We start from the raw sequence: 17,241 nt of genomic DNA on the forward strand, positions 1-17,241 counted from the left end.
TGAAAACAGTTCTGTTGTCTGGATTGGTAAAAGTAGATATTTTTTAAGGGTAAGTGACCATTCTTTTCAACAAAGATTGCACATTCATAAATATAAACACAAGTTAACATATTTAATATTTTAAATATAGGTCTACATGATTTGTACTCGGGGGCCAGATAATGCTCTGACAGCACACTTTTGTATCTTAAAAACTTGTTCTGACTATTTGAAGGAAGTCCAAAAGACACATTATATTTTATATAGAATGTGTAAGTTTAATCAAAATTAATGATGACAAGCTTAGCATTTTATTAAAGCATTTCAGTGCAAAAACAGTACAGCTTCATTTTCTTACAAATAAAATCAATTTGATTATTTCATGAGAACTTATCATCTAAAAACAGTTAGAAACTTTGTTTAAGGTAACACAAATACTATTGTTATCGTTAATGGTTATTCTATCTATATAATCAACAATGTTACGTCTAACTGAGAAGCACAATGCAGTGCTTTTATATTTAAAGTTACATTTTTACAATCCATCATGCGAATAATTTTTTAATTGGTACACAATTTTCAATTTCTTTTCAATAATTATCTTCAAATATATATATAGTTATGTGATCTGCGAAAAGGACTAAAATGAATGGCTCAAGATTTTGAGGAAGATCGTTAATAAACAATAAAGAAGCAGGGACTGAGATCACTCCCTTAGGCATTCTGTGTTCCATATCTTGAAGTGCGGACCTAAATTTTATATTTATATTAAAGTAATATATAAAATTTATATTATAAAAGATAAAATTTCATCTACTTGTTTAAGGTTGGTAAGGTATAACTTTAACCATTTGTTTGCTACTCTGATACAATATCTATTAAGTTTCTTCATCAGTAAAAAAATGTGGAACTAAAAAGATTGTTTTTCTGAGAAAAAATTGAAAACAGAATCTTTTATTTATCTATGGAATTTAAAATATCTTTCAAAAACTGAAAAAAGTCTGTGTCTATTGTACTCTTTGTATTTTATGAACCAGAATATTTTCAAGATATTCCTTTGAAGTTTAACTAAGAGAACTGTGACAGCTTCATGTTTAAAATTCAAATGTCCTATTCTATTAACACATTACCTGCAGTGTATGGCTATCATCCCACTACCAACAGATGCTGCACGCACTACTTTACAAAACTTCAACATTGTTTCTGGCTCAGCTGGCACACCAAAGTCAGGCCAATCATAAAAATGGAAATGTGTTACTGCTAGACAAACATCTTCATTTTCCTAAAACAAAAAAAAAAACATTACTTCGGTAAAAATTGTTCAGTTCCAAACATAGATTTCATTTTTCAATTACACAGTTACATTATGTAAGTCCCTGAAGTCTGTGTACTGCTTAAAATAGTTATTATATTAGGAACATTTTTCATACACTGACAACATTTATAATATTACAAAATGGCAAATATCCCTTTCTAGCAGTAGCAATGGTCATATACTAAATAACAAATTTTGTCATAAACAAAATTCAAGTTACTTGAAAAAGTATAAAAGGAAAAAGAAAACAAAATAATTGCTATCAATATAAGTTTTTCCATGAATATTAATGTAGATTATGACAATAATAATGTTCATATTAGGTCTGTTTGTCAATTGTGACAAATGATGAAAATAATGGGCATGTATAAGGTGATATAAGAAAGTCAAACTCTGAGATAGCAACAAAAATTTGAATATCAGCTACAATGTAGAGAAAATGCATCAACATAACTAATATGTTCATAGGTGTTGATTGCAGATAAAAAGAAATCATTATTGACACTACTAAAAGACTATACGCTACAGCTGATTATGATAAAAAATGTTTTCTGAAAAAAATAATCATAAGATGAAAAGTATAGGGGTTTTTAAACAATTCACAATGTTAGTCTTCAGAAGTGAAGCTGAAATCATCTCCTTGGACATAGAACTTTGTTTGGAACAAGCAAAGGAAAAGTTATGTTTGAAATTTATTTTTGACTATATGATATTATTCAATACAAACTTATTTCCAGAAGAAATAAATATCGATGTCCTTAATCATTTACAGAATAAATATCCAGGAAAAGTAAACAAATAATTGGCTTTTTTTGACAATCTTCATGGATTTTTAAACTGGCATTCTTTAAGCTGGTATAGATATTCATTTATGAGAAAGGAGAGCAGATATGAATTCTGTTGCACCTTATCAGTTTTGTGTAAGCCTTCAGTAAGTAAAAAGAAATGGTAGCATTGATGAAATTAAAATCTTTTGGCTAATTTTGACAGAAATACATTTATATATAACTATCATTGATGAAATCAGCTGTTACACAGCCTATTTCCACTGATGATGTACATTAAGCGTAAGTGTTTTGAAATAGACTATTAATTTCTTAACCTCTCAGCACACAATACCAGTACCAGAAAATGATTACTGCAGTGGAAAGAAAAAAAATAATAAAATAAAGAATACTTTAATCATTTACTGAAAAACAGTATACTATTAATGTATTATGTAAATTTTTTAAAAACTAGCAGAAATATAAATTTTGAATACCTTGGTCAGTGATAATGTTCGTTCTATATACAATTGACATAATCTTTTCTGAGTACACATAACTGTCAAATCACCAAATGATACAGTTTTATGCTCATCTGGAAAATAACAATGGCATTTTGTCTGGAAAAACAAACAAGCATAATTATAATGATGTATGGTATGTAATGTAATGCAATCATAAACTTAGTAAATTAAAAATGATAATTTGGAAGATTATTATTAAATTTAGTGTAATAGGCTATTTGACAGTGTGAAAAATAATGTCATAATTACTGATATACGCATAGATATGGATTTTAAAGGTAATCTGGATTAATCTAACTAAAAAATAATGTTTTATTTATCCAAAAAAATCCTGATAAATCTTTAATTTTTTTTAGCTGGCGCCAGCTACAAAAAATTATCGGAGTGATCGAAAACGGTCTGGATTGGCTGAATCTATGATAACGTCACACGTTAGTAAATATGTCTGTCATTGATTGCCATTCCTTTGCGTATCTTGGTGTCTTGCGATTTTGAAACTATTAATTATTATAATATTAAATGATATTGTGATATTTTACTATTTCCATATTACATTTCTATTATATTTAATTTAACAATTACATTTTAAAATGATTTTATTACTTTCATGCTATTTTTAATTATGGTAAAAAAAGTGTATAGATTGAGATTGACATCCGTTTTTTGTGAATTTGTTAAATTAATAATTTTGTAACCCACTGGGTTATTCTAGTGGTAAAATTATTGTAAAACAGCCGATTTTGACGTTGAGAGTTCTCAGGTTAAAATCCTCATAAAAGTAATTGCTTTTATTTGAATTTGAATACTAGATCGTGGATACCGGTATTCTTTGGTGGTTGGGTTTCAATTAACCATTTGCCTCAGGAATGATTGGCCTGAGTTTGGCACAACTCAACTTGTGACTTTTGATGTTTATTTACTGATGTGTGACATCACTGAAGCCAGTGCGACGTCGTATTGCTCAAGATTGCGTTTTGGCGGCTTATTTAAATAGTGTATTTTTATTTGCTATTTTTTGAAGAAATTCATAAATAATTAAAAGTAACTACTTTTTGTGGGCTCGATAAACATCACTAATTAATCTGAGATGATTTCCAGAAACCAGTCAAATAGCCTATTAAAACTTAGAACTTTCTGAGTTTTTACATTACCTTACTGTAAACATTTACAACTTGCTACATCACCACAACAGTAAATGGAATCAGAAATACCTGAGATTGCAACATTACAGGGATAACAAATGAAAAAGGATCAAGATTGCCCACAAATTTTCAGGTAGAGCAGCTCACTATTATTGAAAAAAATGTAATACTTCATAATATTTTTAAAAAATACAATAAAAAATATTTTAAATCTTTTTAAAAGTATAATTTTTTGTTTAGAATTGACAAATTAATTTTAAATGATATAGTCATCTATAACAGTATAAATAAAATTTATAAAAAATGCAAGAATTCATTTTATTTTTCTCTTTTTGATTTTGACCACTTTAGGACCAATTCTCTAACTCCTTCACTTGATCCTTCTTCGCAGTTCTCTTTCTTCCAACTACCTCTTCATTCTTTCCACACGTTTTTTGCATTCTTCTGACCATTTCATTTTCACATTTTCTTTCCTAGTCTTTTGTTCTTGGAAATCTTCCAACAAATTAATTTGTTAGAGGATCTATCAGAACAAAAGGTCAGGTAGATTAATTATTAATTTATAGTGTCTCTATTTTTTTGAAAAACAGAATACTTTAATTTTGGTTTTATCCCATATACAGCTGAAGTTGCAATAATGCAACGTAATTTGTTTTGCGTTATTATTACATGAAATAATATTTGTTTATTATTTTTAAGTAGCCTGTTTTAATAATAATCTTGCATATTATTAAATAATAGCAAAAACATTTTTTTTTTAGTAATAAGTATTTTATGTTATTGTTCATTAAATTTAATCATGTTTTGTTTCTTCTGAGATGACCTACAAATAATTTAAATAAGAATAAACAATATTATTTTAACTGATTACTACATATACAGAAATAGTGATAGTTTTTCTATGTAAATTTATTTTATCGTCAATTATTTATTATGTCTATATCTAGACATAAAAAAATTAATGTTTACTGAAGAAAGAAGGCTTTTTTGCAACTGGAACAGTTAATGAAAATAGAATTCAAAACTGTCCTTTGGAAGATTCTCGTTCTTTGTGTAAGGAATCTTGTGGGACATATGATTATCAATTTGATACCACGAATTCAATTTTTTAATAAAATGGAACTCTTCTGTTACTCTAATTACAAATTTTCAGTCCACTGAATCTTTGAATAATATCAAAAGGTATTCTAAGATGAAAAAAAATGAAATTTTGAATCCAACAGCCAGGTTTCATCAAGGAATACAATCGCTACATGGATGGGATTGATTCACTGGACAATGGTGTCAGCAACTGTCGAATAACAATGAAAGGAAAAAATGGTGGTGGCTTTTGTTGTTAAAAAATGATGAAGCATAAGTAAATTTATGGAAGCTTTATAAATATGTCCACAAAGAACAAATCGAGCAACTCAAATTTTGATGACTTGTAGTTATCGCATTATTATTATTATTATTATCAAAGGCAAATAACATGGAAGAAATTGCTATTCCACAAATACAGACGTGGATGACCAACAGTATTGGTCGTCCAAGTCGTCCAACTGCAAGAACTCAGTGACATTCAGTTGACAAACATCTTCCTGAAAAAAAATTTAAATAGAAGAATCCACTCTCGACAATGTAAAAATACAACAGTATTTTTATGTAATAAGTGTAGAGTTGGACTTCCCCAAAATGTTTTATTGATCATCATAAAAAAAATTGTATATTTCACTGTATACTGAAATAAAACATAAACATTTCATTTATATTGTACCCTAATTTTGGTTCTGTTTAGTTTTAATTTAATTTGTAAAAATATAAAAGAATAAATAGTAAGCTAAATCAGTTTGTGTTAATTTAAATACCCTTTCCTGTTGAAGTTCTGTTTTTACAACATTTCATAAATCGATAAATAAACATACCTGGGGGCCAAAAATCACATATATGATTCAGAACCATCTATAAACCTAAGAAATCATTTTACTACCAGTGTGTCAGAGTGTGACAAAATATGGTTTTGTGGGTTAAAGGTGTCTTTATTTTTAATATTTTTTCTGTTATATTTTTAAACTTTAAGTCTTTACATCTTTAATTCAGTTTACTTCTGTTTTCCTTTTCTAAAAGAGATCATACTTAATCAACCAGTTTATATTCATTCTTACAACATGACCAAAAAGAATAATCTTCAAAGAACAACAATCTTCACTTTTTCAATGTGCATGTTATTTTTTTCTTATTTAATATCTAATTTTTACTTCTAAGTCTATATGTGTTTTTATCCTATATGGGATCTAACAACATTTTTCTAATTATTTTCTTTTCCTTCTTTTCTATAATTTTCATATTTGTGTTTATGTTTAATTATAACATGCACTCACATGCAAAAATGTAAGTGCATTTTACATACGTGAGCACAAGCACTCACATAAAGTTTGGTTTTTTTATTGTGTTATAATAATGTCTGATTTTCAGATATTTGATAAAAGCATTTTTTCATTGATTACTTCATATGCTTTTTATATTTTTGAAACTATCTTGTACTGTTGATTTTTTATTTAATTTTCTTATAATAAAAATTGAAATTAAAGACAATGATCAGAACAACAAATAATAAAGACAGCTGTTAGAAAGAAATGATGACTTACCTTGCCTTGTTCTGTAAAATTGCAAAGCATTACAATAGACTGTACTTTACATTGGTAAATCATTTTCCAGAACTCAGTACTTGTATCATCTTTAGGTGCTTGACATGCTATATAAACTACGCTGTGATCGATATCATCCTATAGGGAAAAAAATCAGTCACAATTATTGACAGACCCATAATAAAAGTTACACAAAAATTTTTAGTATATTGTACGAAGGATGTTCAATAATTAAGAAGGCAAATTGATGTAGAGAAAAAACAGTTCAATGACGATGAGACTTTCTGACGATCAAGTTGGCAACCTTAGGAACACATTTAATCAGCTGTTTGATCATAATTAATCTAAACATAACCTCTTTTGTTAATTTCAGAATGTCAACTACACTTGGAACATGCATGCTGGAAGAACAACATTACTGATAACACTTTTGCTATCAGAAGGTTTGAAACCAGCGGAAATTACTCAAAAATGTTGAAAGAGTATAGTAAAAGTGTTTTAACTGCATAATATGTACAAGTGGATGAACAGTTTAATTCAGACAGAAAAAATGAGACTGATCATCATTGTTCTCGAAGATCACTTGAAGTTTCAACTATTGCACTGCAAAATCGCATAAATGATCTTATTCACAAAGACAGGCGAGTTAAAATTTTCCAAATTGCTAGTTTGTGTAATATTAATGTTCGAATCGCGCATTTAATCATTCATGACATGCTGAATTATTGCAAAACATGTTCGGGATGGGTTCCAAGACAGTTGACTCAAGCCCATAAAAACATCCGGATTCACATTTGTTCTGAGCTCAAAGAATGGTTTGAAGCAGAGGGTAATGACTTTTTATGTAAGAAATATGGATATACCATTTAAGCTCGAATCAAAATAGCAAAGTCTTGAGTGGTAACATTCGGATTCACGCATCAGCCGGTAAAGTCACGTTGATGGTTTTCTGGGACTTGCAAAGCCCAATTTTTAATGACTATTTAGAACAACATAACATGAATAACAAATACTATTCTAACGTGCTCCAACAGAAAATGAGAGCCGTGATAAGGCGAAAATGTCAGGGTGCTTTCTCAAAAGGTGTGATTCTTTTGCATGACAACGTGCGCTCCCACACTGCTCTGAGAATGGGAAAACATTTGAAAAGTTGGGTTGGGAAGTGTTGTCACATCCTCCTTACAGCCCAGATTTTGCCCGGTTCAATTTTCATTTGTTCAGCCTGCTCAAACAACCTTTACGTGGCAAGTAGTTCGACAACAAGTGGTAGATAAATGGTTCAAACAGCAAGGTAAAGACTACTATGCTGCAGGAAACAGAACGTTGACAGATAAGTGGGACAAGTGTCTAAATGTTGCTGGACACTATGTTGAAAAGTAGTGTAAGTTTCATTGTCATTGAATAAATTGTTTTTCTCTATATCAATTTCTGTCGTTAATTATTGAATGTCCCGTGTAATTAAAAACTAACACTAATTTTACAACTATTTAATGACTTTTAACAATATCATGAATTACACCAGATACACCAGATATTACACCAGATATTAAACAGTCAACTACTGTGTACATAATTATACATTCGGGAGATTTCTTTTTTAAACATACATGTTGCGCTTATTGATGAATAATTCAAGTTTACCTTAATGTAAGATGCATTTATGTAATCAGAATCTAGAGAATCTTCTAGTACAACTCGTGTCACATCATCTGTAAGAATAACAAAAAAGATTTTTTAATAAGACTGTAAGAATCCAAACTAATATCTGATCTAACATGAGAATATTCATCTCTGAAATGGACTGCCAGATTTTCCAGTATACATAAAAATCTAGTCTGTCTAATTTTACATTGTCTAAATTGTACACATTTTGATTGACAGAATAGGGAATTTTGATTGTCTAAAAATTTGCATATACTTTAATTGAGAGGTTAATAAATAAATTTAATAAACAGCCTGTGAGTTCTGATTTCAAAAATCTTATTTTGTTTGAATATAACATGAAAAATATAAGAATATGTTAAATCTTAAATTATTCATATGAGGATTGTTCGGAAAGTTCTTGGCCTGACACAGAAAACAAGAAATTTTTCAGAGATTTTTTTAATTTTTAATTATTCAATGTACTAGTCCCATGCAATTCATTACTTTTAAATTAATAAATTTCCAACTGTAAAATACGTGGTTGGGTTAGTATGACCTCATCATTTGAATGAATCTTCATATAGTGAATAATTTTTTCAGTTTTGGGATCTTCCAAAACTGAAAAAATTGATGTGAACACCACACAACTTCCATGTACGCCTATTAAATTACATATACATATTTTTTTTAAATGAAAAGTACATAAAATTTTATTCCATTAATAACTTCTGATATTTTTTCCATTGTTATTATTGAATTTTAATTTATCATAAAATCTTTTTTCAATCAGAGGTTAATAATTAGTAATAAATGAATATATTTAAATTAAAAAAACAAAGTTAAAAAAAAGAAAAGGAGATGAAGTCTGATTCAAACTGATGTGGTTTCCTCCTTTAAGATCCAAATATTTCATTAATTAAAATTTCATTTGGCTATAACTCTGGAACCAATTACAATAAGTACCACTTATGATATATTGTTGAAAAGTTCTTAATGAGGGCTTATTAATGCAGTTAAGAGAAAATCCAAAATCCAAATTTTTTGAACACTTTTGGTTTAGTCGAGTGAAATCAAAAGAGAAGGTGCACAACTAGATGTTACAACAGTCCTAAATCCAAAATTTCAAAATCCTATGGCTAATCATTTTTTAGTTATGCAAGATACATACATATGTACAGATGTCACACCGAAACTAGTCAAAATGGATATTTCCGTTGAAATCTGAAATCCGAAATTTTTCACGATCACAATACTTCCTTTACTTCATACAAGGAAATAAAAATGGGTGTAATCACTGGGAACCAAAGATGATGAAATACAGAAGGCATGTGGAAGCACTTTGTACTGTAGGTCATATGAGTTTTGTAGCAACAAACTGAGATATGTGAGTAGACTCATTATTGTGGTGAAAGTACACTTTATTTTTGGCTAGATGTAGATGTTTAACCCAAATATCAATTTTTAATTGGTCCAGTAATTAATTGTAATACTTCCCATTGATGGTTCTAACTTTTTCATCTAGATCTATGAGTTCCATTTCATGAGATTAAAAAAATAGTCATGAATTTTACTGTAAAAAGACTCATTTTCGCTTTCTTTGGCGCACTTTCACTGCTCCTTTCCACTGCTTGGTCTCTGGTATGTAATGGTGAATATAAGTTTCATTTACTGTTAACAAAGTTGAAAAAACACTGCAGAATTGCATTTAAATTAAAACAATGTTGAAAAGTGTTCAGTTGAATGCATTTTTGGTCAACTGTAAACAGATTCAGCACAAATAAAGTGGAAAGCTTTTTCATAATCAAAACATAGTGGACACAATCTACAGAAATGTTTGCAATGACAGCAAACTTGCGTACCTTCAGTCATTGATCATTTAGTATGGTATTGTGGATTTTTGTGATGATTTGTTGGTTGTAGCAGTTTTTGGGTGTTCCAAGCTTTTATCATCTTGAAAATGGATGTATGAACATGTTTAAATTCAGCAGCCTACTTTTTCTACTGTTAAAAACAAAAGGAAATTAAAAAAAAAAAATAATTCTTTAAAGTGAAATCTAACTCTTTTTATACGTCAGTTAGAATTAGACCTTTTAAAACAACTTACTTTATAATAGCTTGAACATAAAAATTTATACATTTTTCAAACATTATCTAAATTTGTTTGCTTTAATTGGTCGCCACAAACAAGCAACCAAACACATGTATCTGAAACTTTGCAGCATGAAACATGCTTTAGATAGCATGTTCATGATTTTATCATTTGTTTTGTCATTTGTTATACTTACACTATTTCTGTGTCAATCCAAGAACTTTCTGGATGACCTTGGTACTTAAAAAAATATTAAATTTTTTACAAAATTCTTAAAATCAACTTCATCTGAATTATTGATTATAGATGTGAACTAATCATACTTATTGAAAATTGATCTTTATTTCTTTTATTTTCTACTATTTCATTAATTTTTTCACAAGTTTTTTTTTTATTACCTGTGCTTTCATTGAACTGTTCTTTTAACAATAGTTTTCTTTGGTATTTCTTAATATATTCTTTAAGATATTACAATAAATCATGAAATAATTTTGTTGAGGTATATTCATAAGATCTGTTTTAGATTTTTTAGATAAATTATTCCAAAACCGAAGTGAAATGATTGAATCTTTATAAATCCATGTTTTAAGTTTTTGAATTGAGTATTAAATTTTATATCTTACAACAAATGTTCTTTGAAAATCCTTCTTTTTTTATATTACTTCAGAAAATGAATTATTATTTATATTTTAAAACTGGAAATGCAGAGCATACACGTATTCATTAATGTAATATTGCTTTCACATTATAATATTAACTGCTGTAACAGGCACACTGCACAATCATTAATGGTCCCTGTGTATATCCAAAAACTTTTAAATCAATATATAAAAACCTCTTTAAATTTAAAATTCATCTGTCCATCAGTAAAATAAGTTTGTATAACTAAAAATAATAATAATAAAAAAATTGCAATAAAAGCATTACTAATTAATACTTACATGGTAGAATATTAATATATCTATTTTTCTTTTTATTTTCAGGCAATTGCGCTACTGAATAATTCTGCTGAATTTGAGCACTCAGAGCACCCAACCTGAGAAATTCAGCCATCATTTTATCATTATCAGTCAGTAATTCATTTGAATATGCTAAAAACTTTTTAACTGGAAGTTCTTTTAAATACTTCTCATCAGGAATATGAATAAATGTTTGTCGATTTGGTTGTTTCTTTTTAACAGAGTTCCTTTAAAAGAAAAAAATAAGCAAATATATTTAAGAAAAGAAAACTATCAGTACTAATATTTCTGAAAAGGTTAATCTGGATCAAAAATTGTAAAATAATTTCCAACTAAATTTTTTCAGATTTTATTAATTTCAATGTCATTTTTTCTTAAAATTTGTCACTAAGATTTTTTTTGAGTAAACAGTACACAGAATTTAAACAATACTCTCCTAGGGAATCTTTTCACATTTTATAACAGTAAAACCTTAGTGATAAAAGTAAGCTGGATGGAATCTGAATTAACTAAAGTTTGGGTTACAGAAGATATTTGTAAAAGACAAGGTTTTCAATAAAGTCATTTTACAGTGAGAAGTATATATTTACTTGTTTAAATAAACTGAAATAAATAAATAAATATATATACATATATATATATATATATGTATATATATATATATATGCTAATTCAGGGTTATAGTAGTAGCAGTATCAAACCTCAAATATTACGCAAGATTATTAGAAACATAACAGTCTTCATCTCTGACAGTTTAGTTGATAGAGTTATTGCTGGTTTTTCAAATTAATCAGTTCTGCCACAGAAATAAGGAAGGAGGCTGTTATTAAGTTATTTCCTCTATTTAGCAAAAAAGATATCAAAAATAAGAATATTATGATAATTGGAAGCATAATTTCTTTAAGAAAATACAATATTGCCAAATAATCACTAGAGTAATCTGAAATTTGATGATGATAAAGATCAAAGTTCAACAAACACTGACTACATATTTTACAGAATTGTTTGGTCAAAAGCTTGAAAATAACATGTAACAAAAAAGGGAGTACAAACTTTGTTTTTCCATGTTTTAACATTAAATGATGTATTTGTTATTATATATGCTTTGAATTCCACCTCCATTGAGATCAAATATAACAGTTTAGAATGTGCAGATTGTTAAAATTGGTCTAAATCTGATGAAATTGTATCTCTGTAAACATTTCAATAATATGTCATAATTTGTTAAGGTTTAAATAATAAATTTCCATATTTCATTCAGAAAATTCATAATGTCTGTTTTCATTGTGAACTTTGTTTTTGTTCAGAATGAAGTTCAAAAATGTATTTGTTGGATATATTAAAGATGATTACTGTATTTCATTTGCTATTATCCATATGAGCAGGCCTTTACACTACTACTATCTTCATCTATTTCTATCCCAAGCCTTCTCATTTAAGCCCCTTATTTAATCTTTCTTCCTCACTTCCTTTCTGATTCTTCCAATGCAATCGTCAAAATTCCTCTTCCTCTAAGTGCATATCCTCACTAGTTTTCTTTTCTTTTATGTAAATCCCAAACAAGTGTTCTTCTTCTTTAATTCTGTTTATTATTTCTTCATTTTTAAAGTGAGAAATGACTTTCTTCATCTTTCTCAATATCCGTATCTGAAAAGCATCAATCTAGTCCCTCTCCCTCTTCCTCATCATTCATGTTTTACTTCCAAAGAACTAAACACTCCATATATATAACATTTGGCTAACCTCATCCTTATCTCTAAGTCCAGACTTTTACTATGTAGTAATTTTCTCTTCTTACTGAATGCTTTCTTTGCCATTGCTACACCTTTTATTTCCTTTACACTTTTCCAGTCCTCTGTTGGCATAATCCCCAAATATCTAATTTGTTTTACTTTTTCTATTCTTCCTTTACTTGTCCTTACCACTAACCATATTTATAGTTTACTTCCATTACTATAGTTAACAATCTCTGAAGCATGTGTATGCCACTACCAAATTTTTTTGTAATACAAAGTATAAGAAATTTTTGTCAGGATGTAAGAGGACTAATACGGAGGAAGGAAGTGAGAAGGAAATATAATGAAGTTCTTCAGAAACTGTATTTCATAAAAATTTTAATATACAAATAGACAGGAATAAAGTAAACTATGAGGTAAGCAAATGAAATTTCTTAGAAACATGATATGCAATACAAAGAGGTATCTAGAAGGGCTCTCACTAATAAAGAAAATGTGTCAGACTTGGAAGTGAGAATAAGTTAGGCATGTTATGAGAATGAGAAAAGAAGATTTGAAATTAAATAAACCAACACAAATCAGAAGATTTTGATTGTGGTTCAGTATATAAGTCAAAAACCTTTTAACTTTCCAGGTGAATATAGCTAGACTAGTTATATTATGGGGAAAGTGTGGTTATCATGTCAAAAATTGGGTATCAGGTTTTTCGCAAATCTTTACATTTTAATTCAATTAGTTGAATTACCATCTATACCAAAAAACCATATATAACATATATACCATCTATACCAAAAACACATGTATGTAGGTATGTGTGAGTGTCGCACTGCTTTAAGCCATATCTCACCAATACGATTTTCTTCAAATTTGACTCAAATATTTCTATATAATATGGGGCACTGAAACTAATTTTGAATTTCTTCAAAGGCATTTTAGAGAAAACTTTATTAAAGAAAATTTATTAGCTACAATGCATATATAAATACAAAAAAAAATTCAAAAAATCAACTCCACCTCTTAAAAATGAAATATATGTTTTTTTGTACTATCTCCATTCAGTTTAAAAAAATTTCAAGATTTTTGAACATTTATACTTCATATTCAGAAGTTTCTAGAAATGTCAACAATTTTATTTTTTTATTTATTAAATGTTTATTCAATTTCACAAGACATAGATTATTTTTATTTTTTTAAATTGTAGTCCCTAGACCTAATATACAAAAAAGAATTTTTGAAAAGTTTCTTATTTTATCATCTATTGAACATTTGTTAAGCTTACCTTCATATAACCTACAATGTATATGAATATTTTTTGAAAAATATTTTTTTAAATTTATTTTACATTCTGTTTTTTTTGCCCTCTTTTAATTTTTATTTTTAATAGCCAGCCTCAAATGTCACGCAATAATTTGTCAGCTTTTTTTCTTCAAAATTTCAATCTACACACATGTGATTATTGCTGTTCATCTTATAAGCATCATTAAAATCATTCCGCTTTTCTTATTTATTTTTTTGAGAAAAAGAAACTGGGAAACTGGGCAAACATGTATCAGTTTTATATGAACTACAAATTGAAAATGTTTAAAAAATAAATATTTTTTATCACTGATCTTTATAAATTTAACTCACCAGGATGATCTTCTTAAAGAAGAATAAACAACAAATACTATGAAAGTTAACAGTAAAACAGCACACAATGTAAATATAAATTTCATCAACATATAATATGGAAATGCTGGCTCTGAAAAAAAGAAACAATTATCAACGTTTTCACTCAACGGAATTAATTCTTTAAAGATACATGTGGTAAATTATAAATAAATAAAATAACATATTTAAAAGGTTGAATTTTGTATACAAGGTGTAAAATGTTTTAAAAATTGGAATTTCTTTTAAATTAACAAAATACTCACTTTAAATATTTGTATTGTACCTTAAAGTATTTTACGATGAAAGTTCTCAAAATTAGTTATATCTGATCTAACCCACTGGGTTGGTCTAGTGGTGAACGCATCTTCCCAAATCAGCTGATATTTTTAGTTCCAGCGTTCAAGTCCTAGTAAAGTCAGTTATTTTTACACAAATTTGAATACTAGATAGCGGATACCGGTGTTCTTTGGTGGTTGGATTTCAATTAACCACATATCTCAGGAATGGTCAAACTGAGACTGTACAAGACTACACTTCATTTACACTCATACATATCATCCTCATTCATCCTCTGAAGTATTATATGAAAGGAAATTACTGGAGGCTAAACAGGAAAAAGAAATTAGTTATATCTGATCTAGCTTTCATTTTATGTTAATCTTATTCAGAGACTGCTCTGAATAAGATTAACATAAACTGAAAGAGTATATCCAACAATACCAAAATACTTGCAAGAGTATTTTGGTATTTTGAAGTGGATTTTGAAAAATCTACTTTGTTCATCACTTTTTTTATTTAGAATGTTGCATTTGTATGTCTTTTAATTTTGAGCTGTCAAAGTGTGTGTAATTTGTGATATCCTAATTAAAAACAAGATCTCACCACTGATAACTTATTATATGGACAATCTATGAACAATTGACATCGACAAACTAATACATTTTTTGCTGAAATTTAACACTTTAATGACACGTACAAAATAATCTATTGATATAGATAGGTAAATGAAATAATCCTTCTATGAACCAGAAACTGTAAATAACTATTTACATGTATTCCAAAAAAATGCATGATAATATGATCATCACCACAGAATATCAAAAAGTGTACAGAATAAACTTATTGGACTTTAAAGTCATAAACTAATAGCACATTCAAAATCTAAATAAATATTTCCATTAATGATACCTTCATTTACAACTAATTAATCATTTATATATAAAGTTTATCAGTATCTAACATTATACAACATTCTACTTTTACAGAAATATTACCAGGATGAATTACACACAATAAAATATTTAGCTGGAGCAAGTTAATATAACAAAAATGATAGATGTTCTACACAAATTATAGAGAAAAAATCAGAACAATACAAACAAATCCATAACATTCACATTAAAAAACCACACTCAAAAAATCACCTACAGATTTAAAAGATCAGGCTATAGAATTCACACAAAATCATAGAATGATAAAACAAATTTGTTTTACACAATCAGAACCTTAAGGTAAACAACTCTGATTTATTTATGTCTGCATATTTATACATTATCAGACAAAACTTCACATTAACAATCTTAATGAAGTTGACTTACTTGGGATACATAAACCTGAATACTAAAACACCAGTTAAGTTCCACAAATGAAAAATTCCATGAAAATAATGATATAAAAATTACATAAAAGCACTAAGTCTCTACTTTAACAAACTGTGAAGTAAACTACATATGCATAAACAACGACATGAAAATCTTATATGTAAACAATAAAGGAAGTACACTTAAGTAATTCAAATATATAAATACACGTAAAACAACATTCCAAATAAAAGTAGAAGCAATTTTAATTGTACACATTCTTTGAATACTTCACAAACAACCAAAATAATTTTCAAGACCCAATTCAAAATCAGGAGCACATCCAAGAGAATTACACTCAGCATTTCCAGCAAAGTGTCTCAAGAAGCTGAAATCCAAAGTAAAAGCTAGCTCAGACACAAGTAACATTTGTATAACATTTATCTTAAAATAATTTCTATTTAAAGTAAAATTTTAATTAAATATTTTATCCAGATCAATGTATAATTTTACATTAGATTATATGAGCAATGGATGTGATGAATGCAATGAAGAAAAAATGATCTTATTTTAAGATTCAGCATAAAAACTACATTCTAATTCACTTACTTTTAATGAAAAATAATCTCAGTTCCAAATTATATATTTTTTTTTGTTGCTGACCGGTGTAATTAGTTCCCTTTGTAAAAACAAGTTCCATTATCAAGAAAGTAAGTTTTTAATAATTTCAAACTAATTTTGGATTTAACATTCTTTTAAAACTTTATTTTAGCATGGTATTTTTGTTGCTTGCCTCTAAAGATTTTTTAAATAATTTTGAAAGAAAAGTTTCCTTATTCTTCAATCTAAAAAAAATTTCTTTTATTTTTATCATACCTATTAGGTTTTGGAGACAATTTAATTAATATTTTTAGGTTCGTGAATAAATTTAGAACTGATTTCTCAAGAATACATAAACAAATTTTGCTTACTTTGTTCACGTATTTCCCAATTCATGACTATCATAATTAATTTTCAAATCTTAATGTTTGGCCAATACTTAGGAAAGTGCCTACCGACCTAAAACCACTTTCAGACTTTTTGTTATGTACTAACTGTTAGGTATGATACAGTATTTACTCACTTGATTTTTAAATGTGATGATAGAACACTTTAAGTGAACAACTTATCACAACTTTTTGCCAAGAATAAACACATACGTTGAACACAGGCATGACCTCATGCTGACCACT

At 27.9% G+C, this 17,241-nt stretch overlaps 1 protein-coding gene across 3 annotated transcripts in view; it reads right to left on the bottom strand.

Moving 5' to 3' along the window:
• The window catches only part of Ptp52F (Protein tyrosine phosphatase 52F), a 116,159-nt gene that overhangs the window by 6,302 nt on the left and 92,616 nt on the right, over nt 1-17,241 (bottom strand). For 2 of the 3 annotated variants that reach the window (XM_075378491.1, XM_075378492.1), the window contains exons 16-21: nt 14,409-14,520; nt 11,026-11,270; nt 7,993-8,060; nt 6,352-6,489; nt 2,556-2,678; nt 1,110-1,261 (exon numbers count right to left, since the gene is read on the bottom strand). In XM_075378491.1, coding sequence (XP_075234606.1) covers nt 1,110-1,261; nt 2,556-2,678; nt 6,352-6,489; nt 7,993-8,060; nt 11,026-11,270; nt 14,409-14,520 — 838 coding nt within the window. The remainder of the gene's footprint in view (nt 1-1,109; nt 1,262-2,555; nt 2,679-6,351; nt 6,490-7,992; nt 8,061-11,025; nt 11,271-14,408; nt 14,521-17,241) is intronic. The other variant, XM_075378493.1, reaches the window with a different exon arrangement.

Source organism: Lycorma delicatula, chromosome 11, assembly GCF_047948215.1.
Source record: "Lycorma delicatula isolate Av1 chromosome 11, ASM4794821v1, whole genome shotgun sequence".
Classification (NCBI taxonomy): Eukaryota; Metazoa; Arthropoda; class Insecta; order Hemiptera; family Fulgoridae; genus Lycorma; species Lycorma delicatula.